The sequence below is a fragment of the Lampetra planeri genome, chromosome 54, assembly GCF_965212315.1.
Source record: "Lampetra planeri chromosome 54, kcLamPlan1.2.h2, whole genome shotgun sequence".
Lineage (NCBI taxonomy): Eukaryota > Metazoa > Chordata > Hyperoartia > Petromyzontiformes > Petromyzontidae > Lampetra > Lampetra planeri.
The window spans coordinates 3,025,020-3,037,357 of record NC_136160.1 but is presented as its reverse complement, the minus strand read 5'-3'; the positions used below and the strand labels follow the sequence as shown (position 1 = coordinate 3,037,357).

Below are 12,338 nucleotides of genomic sequence, written 5' to 3'. Positions count from 1 at the left end.
CATTGTAACGGCACGCGTGTTACGTTGTAAAGGTGCACGCTCCGTGTTGTAACGGCGTGCGTTCCACGTTGTAAAGGTGCACGCTCCACGCTATAATAGCGCGCGTTCTAATGGTGCACGCTCCGCATTGTGTCTAAAGTGTTCCCGAATAGGCGAACCCCGTTGTCGCGAAAAAATACGCGTTTCGGAGAGAACTTGACCGTAACGTGATGCGGATATGGGAACGAGCGGCTTACTGTGATTGGTGGTGTCTTCACCCACATTCTCTTCGATCGCTTCCTCGGCGAGCGTGGCTGCTGCTGTGCTCGGCTGCACGCTTGGCTCATCGCGATCGGCGCCTTCAGGTAGAAAAACAAAAGAAAATGTATTGAAAACTTCTAGCACAGCGTGAGCAAAAAGGGGTCACCGTGGAATGTACTCCAGGCTTTGTTCAACATCAGGAAATAAATAGAAACAGCGATGAAACGAGATTAGGCTGACGCCAGTTTATTTGGAGTCTGCATTTTCCCCCTGTGCCACGCGTGGATTCTTCTCCGGGTCCTCCCGTTTTTTCTCTCCACATTTATAATCGACGTGTGTTTAGAGTATTTGGCTGTTATCAATTTACACATTATAAGCCACTTTGTTGAACTATCATTTGTGGCCATGTTGCTTCTGCAAAAAGAGCTGTATGTGCGGCCTCGCCTGGTAAAACTAAAACAAAAAGTAGTAATATTCTTGGTTCTTTCGGTAAAGTCACGTAGAAGGGAAATAATAAAATAAAATAATATAAAGCAATAAAAGTAGTAACTTTAGATTGGTTTTGATTTCGCTGCATATAGATGTCAAGCGATCCCTTAGGAAGTGTGTGGTGCTCACCAGTGCTGCCTGTACGTGGAGTGTGGGCCTCGTTTCCTGGTCCTCCGACCTCCGGCGCTGGGCTTGACTCTAGCTCTGCAATACACAACCCATGACAAGGCTCGATTGCGGGTGCTCTTTTCGCGAGGGACAAATCGCGTCGCGATACGTTTCGCTGTAAACGTTAAATGTCGCGGCGAGAGCAGCGGTGGCCAACCGGCGTCTCGCGAGCCGCACGCGGTTCTATCGTAGACCAGGTTACCACGTGCCCAAAACAATGTTTTTTATTTGCTTTTGTTGAACGTTTCGTGAGACGGGATGGGCCGAAGGTCATCCGGCAGAGCGTTCCCGCACCGATGATGGAGAGGCGGCGACTGGAAATGCTCTATACTCTTAGTTTTTTCGGTAAAGTCACGTAGGTAAAAAAAAAAAATGAAATTTTTTTTAAATAAAATAAAAGAATAAAAAATCACGACGTTTCGGAGGCAACACAAGTCTCCGTCATCAGGTGGGACCGTCACAGCCGGTTGAATCACTTGATACAGCAAATCTGGCTGTGACGGTCCCACCTGATGACGGAGACTTGTGTTGCCTCCGATACGTCGTGATTTATTATTATTGTATTTTTGTTAATTTTTATTTCATTTTTTTACCTACGTGACTTTACCGAAAAAACTAAGAGTATGAATCCTTGCAGTCACGAAAGCTTCAAATCTAGAATGGAAATGCTCTGCCGGTATCAAGGGAATCTTTAATGTCCACTGTGCAGCTAGACGGTGTGTATTGTTCAGTCCAGTGGCTCTGAACATGGGGTGCACGCACCCCCTGGGGGTGCGAGACGTGGCCAGGTCTTTTTTAGAAGGTGGATTATCGAAACACAAATTCAGCACGGGCACGTTAAGTACAGCTACTCTTGTTTCATCAAATGTATGTATTTATTAAAGTGATCAATGTTTTTTTACCGATTGAGAACCAAAGGGGGTGCAAGGCTGCAGTAAAGGTTAAGAACCCACTGGTTTAGTCGATATGTGCGCAGTATTAAGCAGGGCGGCTGTGGGGCACGAGCCGCAACCCCCCCCCCCCCCCCCCCGCAACTAGCAGCAAACCCGCAAGCCGCTCATTTACGACGCCGACCCCGTAAGAGCGACTCAGTTTGATTCTAGATTTTAAGCTTTCTTTAAAACAGTCTGTATCAGCAGTAGGCCATGCTTTCCCACCTGATGACGGACGCTTGTGTTGCGCCCGAAACGTCGTGATTTCATTTATTTGTTTTCATTTATTTTATTTTTTACCTACGTAACTTTACCGAAACAAACCAAAGAGTACGACTCAGTTTGAGTTCAGTATCTCATTCGTTACATGTGCAATGTAACGACTCCAGAGACATTGACTGTAGGGACTCGCACTCGCACGACTGCAACTCGGTAGCACTTATATAACGCTGCCAGTCTAGCGACGACAACGCCAATTCCTAGATAGCTGGCCGACTACGAGCGAGCGCCGTCGACGCAGCGGTGGCAAAGACGACAGCGACGACGAAGACGATTCTGATTCCCCTCCGGCGCCCCAAGTCCCATTCACCGCTCCCTTTTATGCTCCCAGCGTGTCCGTGGCTCCGCCCGGGCCACGCCCCCTTTCTCGAACTCTCCAGCGGGTTCCGGGAGTGCCCAGATGGTTGCCCTCGTTGAACCGTGGCCCAGCTATCTCCCCCTCTGGCCCTTCCCGTGTATACTGTCTTACCGTCTTGCCCATACTCTTTACGCACACGCAATTTGCCCCTGCGGCCGCTAGTCAGCGCACCACTCTACACAGGGATTGTCCCGTTTAGCCAGTTGCCCGGCTATTTTACAGGGGAGATTGCTGCGTGGTGCTGCTTGAGCACAGCAGCGAACAAAATAAAAGACGGAAAACATCGACATCGCACGTTATAAATTTGTGCGATCATGCGCGATTATAAGTTGTGTTTTACCTGTGTGGATTGGCCTGGTCTTGAACTCGATGCCGTCTTGATAAAACTCTGCAACGTGAACAGAACTGCCTTTTCCTCCAGCTGAATTCACAACAAATAACCGCACTCTGACGTGAGTGGCGATGTACACGGGCAAGACGATAGTCCCACATGTGATCAAAAAATATATAAATGTTCGCACAACTCAGAGATTTAGCAAGTACCCAGGCGACTTTAATTGAACTTTTCAAAAAAATATAAACACACTTTATTTCCCGAATAATTCAAAACACTTTTAATTCACTTTTTTTCTTAAAAATTGTGTTTTAAGTTGTGCATTTAACACATCCGAACCAACGGATATTCGTTTATATAATCTGTTACAACTGGCCCTTTCAAAAAAAATGTAAGTTTATTTTATAAGTGTCTCATCTCTCAATTTTTTCTTAGCAAATCATGTAACAAAAAAGTGGTGAACGAAGGGCAAGGGGGGGGTGCAGAGATATGTATGTAAGAGGTGTGATGAGGTATATACGAGGTATGTATGTGTAGTGTAATAGCGCCGGCTGGTGGATGGCAGCAGCAACTGTGGTGGACAGACAGCGCACACGCCGGTGAGGGCGTGAGCACGGTGTTGGCAGGGCGGAGGAACTGGGGCAAGGGTCACGGAGGACCCCATCTGGAGGCCCCTGGAACCTGCTGGCGGGTTCGAGAAGGGGGCGTGGTCAGGGCGAAGCCAGGCCGCGCCGGGAGCATAAAAGGAGCTGAGAGCGGGGGGCTCGAGGCTGTCGGTTCTGGGAATGGACTCGTCTCGTCGTCGTTGTCGTCTCGTCGCCGTCATCTTTGCCATTGGTGTGATGAGGTTGGCATGCGAATGGGCTACCGTGCTGGGAGCCGATGTCCTTGCTGTCTTTGTTGTCTTCCATGGAGAGGAGAGCTGGGATCCCTGGCAGAGAATCTGGCTCACGGACAGGACGGAAAAACAGTTTTGTGATTTCCAATGTCCATCGATGTTGGGCAATTCACTCGTAATCGGTGCACCTCACCGTGTGGGTGGCGTGAGGGCGAGTGAAGTGAGTGCGAGTGGGGTGAGTGCGGGTGGGGTGAGTGCGAGTGGGGTGAGGGTGAGTGGGGTGAGTGCGGGTGGGGTGAGTGCTGAGTGGGGGGAGGGTGAGTGGGGTGAGTGCGAGTAGGGTGAGTGCGGGTGGGGTGAGTGTGAGTGGGGTGAGTGCAGCTCACCGCGTGAGTGGGGTGAGTGCGAGTGGGGTGAGTGCGAGTGTGGCGAGGGTGAGTGGGGTGAGTGCGGTGAGTGTGGGTGGGATGAGGGTGAGTGGGGTGAGTGCAGCTCACGGCGTGAGTGCGAATGGGGTGAGTGCACCTCACCGTATGGGTGAGGTTTCCCACTTCCATTCACTGCTGCCGCCGCCGGCGTCTGCGGCGCGCTGTCGAGCCGCGGAGACGGAGGCGACACCGCTGCACAGAAGCGTGAGGAGTCAACGTACCCCACTTCACCCAGCTTCTACCCCTCTGAGGACTTTTGGGTTTTTGCCCTGAAAGATGCTTTGCGCAGCACCAAGTGAAACATCGTCTCGAGCCGCGACAATTTTGGCCTTTGAGAATTTGTCCCTCCGACTTAGCGCCGGCGAGCTGAAAAACGATAACTGGTGCATTACAGGGACTTCCCTACTTACTAAGATTCCACTTACGAAAGATACGAAAAGAACCTGGTCCGTATGTCCAGTTGCCTGTTTGGACTGAGAGTCGTAAGTTCAACCACCGCGCAACAGATGGCGGCGGTGGCATCTACATATGTAGAACGTGAAGAACCAGTGGCATCTACATCTGCAGAACGTGAATAACCAGCGGCATCTACATTTGCAGAACGTGAAGAACCAGTGGCATCTACATCTGCAGAACGTGAAAAACCAGTGGCATCTACATCTGCAGAACGTGAAGAACCAGTGGCATCTACATCTGTAGAATGTGAATAACCAGCGGCATCTACATCTACAGAACGTGAAGAATCAGTGGCATCTACATTTGCAGAACGTGAAGAACCAGTGGCATTTACATCTGCAGAACGTGAATAACCAGCGGCATCCACATTTGCAGAACGTGAAGAACCAGTGGCATTTACATCTGCAGAACGTGAAGAATCAGTGGCATCTACATTTGCAGAACGTGAAGAACCAGTGGCATCTACATCTGCAGAACGTGAAGAACCAGTGGCATCTACATCTGCAGAACGTGAAGAACCAGTGGCATCTACATCTGCAGAACGTGAAGAACCAGTGGCATCTACATCTGCAGAACGTGAATAACCAGCGGCATCTACATTTGCAGAACGTGAAGAACCAGTGGCATCTACATCTGCAGAACGTGAAAAACCAGTGGCATCTACATCTGCAGAACGTGAAGAACCAGTGGCATCTACATCTGCAGAACGTCAAGAACCAGTGGCATCTACATCTGCAAAACGTGAAGAATCAGTGGCATCTACATTTGCAGAACGTGAAGAACCAGTGGCATCTACATCTGCAGAACGTGAAGAACCAGTGCCATCTACATCTGCAGAACGTGTAGAACCAGTGGCATCTATATCTGCAGAACGTGAATAACCAGCGGCATCTACATCTACAGAACGTGAAAAAAACGCATTTCTAAAGAAGTAAGTGTTGGGCAGCACATGGCATCCAGCCGGTCAGAACCGAGCGCTGGGTGTCACGCGGCCTGCCAGCCAGAAAACATTTTTGTCTCTCTACATATGGTATGATAATGATAAGCGCTGCGGCTGTGACTTCTAACTTGCACCATGTCTCACCATCAGCAACACCAGCGGCGTCTTCTCCCTCGGCGAGTGTCAGCGTCTGGCCATCCACGATCATCATCATCCCTGAGCGATTGAGAGAGAGTGAGAGAGAAGTGGAATCGCAATCATTTGAATTCCGTTTCACACCCCCCCCCCCCCGCCCAAATCCCATCCCACGTGATGAAAATTAAGAGGCAACGGGCGTTTGCAACGATGAGGCACAACGGGATTGTGAGGTCAGTGGATGCGACTCGGGAGAAGAGGTGCAGAATAGAAGCTCATGGAGGGAGAAAGTCCGAAAAGCGCCCCCCCCTCCCTCCCCTTGGATGAGTGGGAATTATAGCTTCGTGAGACTATGGGTCTTTGTACGTCTACGTAAGTGTGCGGAATGCTGTGTAAGTTCATGAGTCTCTATGTAAGTGTATGGGTCTATATTGACGTCTATGTGAGTCTATGGGTCTCTGTAAGTGTATGGGTCTCTATGTAAGTGTATGGGTCTCTATTGACGTCTATGTAAGTGTATGGGTCTCTATGTAAGTGTATGGGTCTCCATTTACGTCTATGGAAGTATATGGGTCTCTATGTAAGTGTATTGGTCTCTGTGTGAGTCTGTGAATCTCTAAGTCAGTTGTGTCCGAGCGCGGTTGGCTACGCACGGAGCGTACGTAAAGGGAAAGAAATTACGGAGTCGATGAAAACTCGCAAAATATGAAAGCTTGAAGCTCACCGGCTCTCTCCGCCTCCAAGCCGTGCGGCCCAGACCCGTCGTGTGGGTGACCCTGCGCTCCTTCTCCATGGAACGCTGAGGAGGGAACAGCGCCACTCAATTCACCGCCACTCCTTTAGTCACGTGGGCACCCGTGCAGATCCCATGGCAATGGATTTGTGCCGCGGTGTGCGAGATTTCTTGACGAGCAGCACATCGCACACCCCTTGGACATTACCATCTGTCCCTCCCAACAGCCAGCCAGCCAGCCAGCAAATCTTTTTCCAATATATTATGAGAAACTGGTGTGGCAGCAAGAGCAGTTGATGCGAACGCCGCCGCAAGATGTCACACGTTTGGCGCGACGGCCCTTCGCGGACCACGCGTGATGATGACGAGTGAAATGAAGAGTGAGCGAATGTGCTCGGGCTGGACGCGTCGCGGCTATCGCGTGACGATGGCCGATGGCCAAGCGTAACGAGCGAGCGGCAGACAAGGAACGGAATGCTTCCGAGAGCACGTCTGCCGGGGACATGGAGCGGTGAGATCACCTCCTGCGCAAGGTCCGAGGCGAATTGTTGCATCGCGCGATTAACTGGGTTTGGAGAAACATTTATCCAGCGGCGGACTGACCGTGGCGAACGACAATCGATTCGCGAGCAGTTGAGAAATTTGCGGGGTACATCTTTTCAAACGTGGCAAATTTCGGAGGCGCGGCGCCAGGCACACGACGGCCTGCTGATTGTCGAATGACGTCGCGGAAAACTCGATGAACGTTCACTGTGAGGTGGGAGGGGCGCGTATTGACGGACAATGCGCCCGCAGCACTGACCGGGGCGGCCGCTGGGCTCGAACTGCGAACCTCCGCAACGAGGTTCGCTTGATCGTGTCGCCAGGCGCGAGTGTGCGCCACACGGCTTGCGCGAGTTAAATTACTGTACCTGAATCAATTCCAGCGCCACCACCGCCGGCATCACCCAGTCCATCGAATAAACCCAGCGACTCGCCGCCGTCTGCACCGTGGCCTGACACACACATGCACGCGTTAATTGAAATTTAACAAGTAAAAATATATATAAAACACCGAGGTATCCGTAAAAAAGGGGCATCTTTAGCTAATTGTAATCAAGACAGCGGTTTCACCCGCGCGGTTAAAATGCTGGCAACGTGCATTCGGCGAAAAAACACTCAACACATTTGTCACGAGCACACTCAGGCCTTTAAATGACCAACTAATGTGCATATATAGCGTGCTTCACAAAAATGTTAACACTTATATGGGACTATCGTTTTAATGGGAAAAGAACGGATAATAAAACGCATACTCTTAGGTTTTTTCGGTAAAGTCACGTAGGTTAAAAAATAATAGAAATAAAATAATAATAAATGAAAATAAATCAAATTGAGCAATCATTGGAAAGATGTTATTAACCATGTAAAAAGACTTAACTACGCATATTTGTACCATCTTATTTGACAGGTACTAGTCTACTTTACCGAGTGTTGACATCCCCAGCGTTTAACAGTACTTTTGGATTTGGCAGCCAACATAGGCCGTAACCCCGGGCTGAGGTGCTCCAATTGTGTGCACACTTAGAGGAGACGCGAGATGATCGCTGAGCGCACGTCGTCTTTTTGCCGAAGTACCCGGCGACTGCCCCGCATCCACGCCACGAGCCTTTTATGCACACAAAGGCAAAGATACCCCGTATAGCCTGAACAGACTGTTGGGGCAAGTGCTGTTAGCGAGCACCTATGAAGACCGGGGGGGTGGGTGGCCAGCACCACGCCCGGCCGCCTTTGTCTCCCCAGTGGCGATGTTTACACATCGCATCAGGTACTCATTTGAGGCTGAGTCGACCTAGGGGAGGCCCATGACCGATTCAGATAATCGTCACTGGCGTTGGCCATGGGTTTGTAGCGCAGCGTCGCGCTAACCGCTGCACCACCGCTCACCACTCATCATTTTACCTGCGTCAATTCCAGCGCCGGCACCACCGATCCCGTCGTGCGAGCCAGGGGTCTGGCCTCCATCCCCACCGTAACCTGACCCACACACACACACACAGATATCCATTAACATTAAGTGGCACAATATCAATCTAGATTTGAAGTTTTCGTGACTGCAGGGATCCATACTCTTTGGTTCTTTCGGTAAAATCACGTAGTTATAAATATTTTTCTTGCTGTGGTTGTCCCACCTGATGACGGACGCTTGTGTTGCGCCCGGAACGTCGTGATTTAATTTATTTAATTTTATACCTACGTGACATTACCGAAAGAACCAAAGAATATGGCACAATATCATCCATAATAAGACAATCGTAATTATACAGCAATGTCATTTGTTAGGTTAAAATTGTTTGCAACATACTCCTTTCCATTTAAGTTGGGCTTTGTTTTTCGTGTATAGCACGTGTAAGAATCAACACTCTTTAATTCGTATAGAGGGTATTGTACACGGTACGTCAGGGTTCTACATCATCCTCGTGTAGTGTGCTAATTCACAGACACTTGTAGGAGGCACTCTCTCTCTCTTTTATTCCGGCCTTCACAGCCTTGGGGGATAACCACATGCCGGCTCGGGACAGCCAACACGCTGCCAGACCCACAGCTTGAAGAAGGCGAACATCACGACGACGACGGCACGCCGAGCTCCATTCCAGCTCGTAGCAGCCCCGACTGTGAGTCGGAGCTCGCCTTTTATCCTGCCCAGCGTGGCCAGACTCCGCCCTCGGCCAGGCCCCGCCCTCGGCCAGGCTCCGCCCTCGGCCAGGCTCCGCCCTCTGGATCCCCCAGGTGGCTCCGTGCCTTGCCCACAGGTCCAACTGGTAGAATGGGCTGCTACCCATAATTCTATGGTCTACCAATCTCCCAGCGGCACGCGCTCCAGTGACTCATTCGACGTCACTACACTTGTAACCACGGCCCAGTTCACGCACCAACGTTGGGATTAGCCTGGAACAACACTGGGCCGATGCTCCGTGTGCACCAGGGAGAGAGGAGCGACCATGATTTATAACGAGTTTGTTTGGGGTTAGATCGTCACGGGTGTAGGTGCGATGACTTTTATTTGTTTTACGATGAACTCCTCCAGCACCCAGCAGAGTCAATCCAATAGAATTGTCACGTGGGGCAAATGCGCCAAATTGATGCACTCTTTTCTTGTGCAAAACCCTGAGGAACTAAGAAAAGCGATTGACATTCTGACAATTTGAATACGAGATGCTACTATCCACCGCAATGTAAGAACGAAAAGTGCTAATATATATTTGACTTCATTGAAATTCCACAATAGATGTATTTTTGACGGTTATATCGCTTAAATATAAATGTGCCGTTAAACCCATTATTAAAATAGTTATTCATACTCTTTGGTTCTTTCGGTAAAGTCACGTAGTTAGAAATAAAATAAAACAAATCACGACGTTTCGATCGCAAAACAAGCGGTCGTAATCGTCATCACATTTGCCTGATGACGACCGCTTCTGTTGCGATCTAAACTGCGTCACCGCGGAAACCGAGGACTGTATAGCCACAGCAGTCTTGCCGTAGTTGTTTACTCACAGTGAACATTAACAAGTTGGGCCAACGTTGGGCCCAACGGTTTCAAACCGCCGGGTAGTGACTTACCGAAATCGTCTACGATGGGTCCCGCGTTCCCATATCCCATCGCTCCACCGGCCGTCGCCTCCGCACCTCCAAAGTGGCCTGGTGGGAGAAAGGCCACAACGCGGGGTGCAGTGGCGGCACTGGCCAGATTAACACGCCGAAAGGACAATCAGTCGCGCGTCGTGCCGCGCGTCGGTCGGTCAAACCCATCACTCGCTTGGCAATTCACGCCGTTTCATTGGCGACGGAGACAATGCCACCCACGCGTTCACGATAAATTGGACAGATTGGGATGTGTGAATGAAGTATAGGGGGGAGAGGTGGTGAGGGAATTGAGGACAGAGGTGATGAGTGGGCAAATGCCAGGACTGCACGTTTTCCACCTGAGAAACCGTGGGCCCTTTGTGACGGACTTACCTCCATGACCCGCCACGAAACCACCGGCTTCGTCAGCCACACCACCGGCAACTCCAAACGCACCACCGACTCCTCCTGCCGCACCATTGGCTCCTTCAGCAGCTCCATTGGCTTCACCAATCGCACCACCGGCTCCACCAATCGCACCATTGGCTCCTCCAGCCGCATCATTGGCTCCACCAATTGCATCATCGGCTCCACCAATTGCACCATTGGCTCCACCAATCGCACCACCGGCTCCACCAATCGCACCACTGACTCCACCAATCGCACCATTGGCTCCTCCAGCCGCATCATTGGCTCCACCAATTGCACCATTGGCTCCACCAATCGCACCATTGGCTCCACCAATCGCACCATTGGCTCCTCCAATCGCACCATTGGCTTCTTCAGCCGCACCATTGGCTCCTTCAGCAGCTCCATTGGCTCCTCCAATCGCACCATCGGCTCCACCAATCGCACCATTGGCTCCACTAATCGCACCATTGGCTCCTTCAGCAGCTCCATTGGCTCCACCAGCTACACCATTGGCTCCTTCAGCAGCTCCATTGGCTCCTCCGTCTGCACCACCGGCTCCACCAACTGCACCGTGACTCGTATAATCGAGCGTCATCCCTCCCCCAACTCCGGCCGTGTCCGTCGCCATCCCTCCCTGTAGCTCTCCCGTGGAATCGCGCGCCACGTCCCCCGCTGTCCCGCCAACCCCAGCTGCCCCTGCTCCCCCACCTCCTCCAACTCCTCCTCCTGCTGCTGCTGCTGCCCCAACAGACGCTGCGGCTTCGTTGGCTGCTGGAGAAGAGGCGGTGAGATCAGCCGCGTGGCGATGGAAACAATCCACGCCGCAGTGACAGAAGAGACGTGCCCATTTATCAAATCACGCGGGATGTGCCCAGCCTCGGAAGCTACGTAGGGATGAACACTGCACGAGTCTGGATTGAAAACTCATTTCTTTACAAACTTCTTTTTTTTCTGTGTTTAGTTTGTTGTCCTTCCCCCGCCCGCACAGCGTCGCGCCCTTTCAGATGTGCTTCTGCGGCTGTCTGGAACGCTCTTCCTTCCGATGTTCCGAAGCCACTGGGCAGAGGTCCCAACCAGGTACCCGATACCCGTACCCTACCGAATACCCGGCTACCCGTACCCGATGTTTCGGCTTGGGTCTAATTGTCCACAGTCAACTGACGTTGGCTGTAAATGACCACACGGCCCCTTACGTTATGGCAAGCGTCGGGGCCACCTCCTGGAGTCGTGGAGTTCTGCCATTACTAGTACATTTCATAAAAGCGTGTTTAAAAAAATAGTTTTTTTAAATATAACTTATTTTTCCATAAACGTTAGCTCAACGAAGTGGCTATTCACGTGGAAATGCATAGCAGCCAAATGCTCGAAAAGCGTGATGTTAATTCTAAATGTGGAGGGAAAAACCTGAGGACCCCGAGAAAAATCCACGCGGCCACGGGGAGAGAGAGAGACACGCAAACTCCAAACAGCAGGCGTCAGGGTCGGGATCCATATCTGTGAACCCACACAGTTTACCCCGTAATCTTGTACAGCTAAATTAAGTTTTCAGGTCCATACGGCGTACAGCCTCACTGGACATCTGTGACAAAAAGAGCTTCACAGCTCATCGGATTTCTCCTCCAGTACAAACGAGCATTCTGAAGTCCAACATCGCACAGCTCCGTCAGATTCCATTGCGAATGGGTGACGCGGTGGTCGACGATGCCTGGGGACTGACCTGGCCGCTGCGGTTCTTCAATTCCAATACGGTCGATGCCCTCTCCTCCGAACGCCCACTCGGCTCCTGCCTGCTGCGCGTCTGGGTACCGAGGCATTCAGTTCAAATGTCGTCAGTTGGCCGTTCGACGCGCCGGCTCGCACGCGACCGCTGTGACACTCGTCGCGCCGTTCGCTCTGTCCGCGTTGCCTGGGGACGCACCTGAACTGGTCGGATCTCCGGTTAGCACGGTTGGCTACGTACCGGTGCGAAAGAAGTTCAACGTACGTACGTA

General features: G+C 51.2%; 1 protein-coding gene across 1 annotated transcript in view; it reads right to left on the bottom strand.

Annotated features, from left to right (window-relative positions):
* The window catches only part of LOC144735229 (uncharacterized), a 34,140-nt gene extending 23,148 nt beyond the window's left edge, over positions 1-10,992 (bottom strand). Inside the window, exons 1-11 of the mRNA XM_078617713.1 lie at positions 10,330-10,992; positions 9,934-10,011; positions 8,272-8,346; positions 7,242-7,325; positions 6,322-6,396; positions 5,607-5,678; positions 4,169-4,258; positions 3,669-3,743; positions 2,807-2,854; positions 859-933; positions 237-338 (exon numbers count right to left, since the gene is read on the bottom strand). Coding sequence (XP_078473839.1) covers positions 237-338; positions 859-933; positions 2,807-2,854; positions 3,669-3,743; positions 4,169-4,258; positions 5,607-5,678; positions 6,322-6,396; positions 7,242-7,325; positions 8,272-8,346; positions 9,934-10,011; positions 10,330-10,975 — 1,420 coding nt within the window. The 5' untranslated portion in view covers positions 10,976-10,992. The remainder of the gene's footprint in view (positions 1-236; positions 339-858; positions 934-2,806; positions 2,855-3,668; positions 3,744-4,168; positions 4,259-5,606; positions 5,679-6,321; positions 6,397-7,241; positions 7,326-8,271; positions 8,347-9,933; positions 10,012-10,329) is intronic.
* Between the last annotated feature and the right edge of the window lie 1,346 nt (positions 10,993-12,338).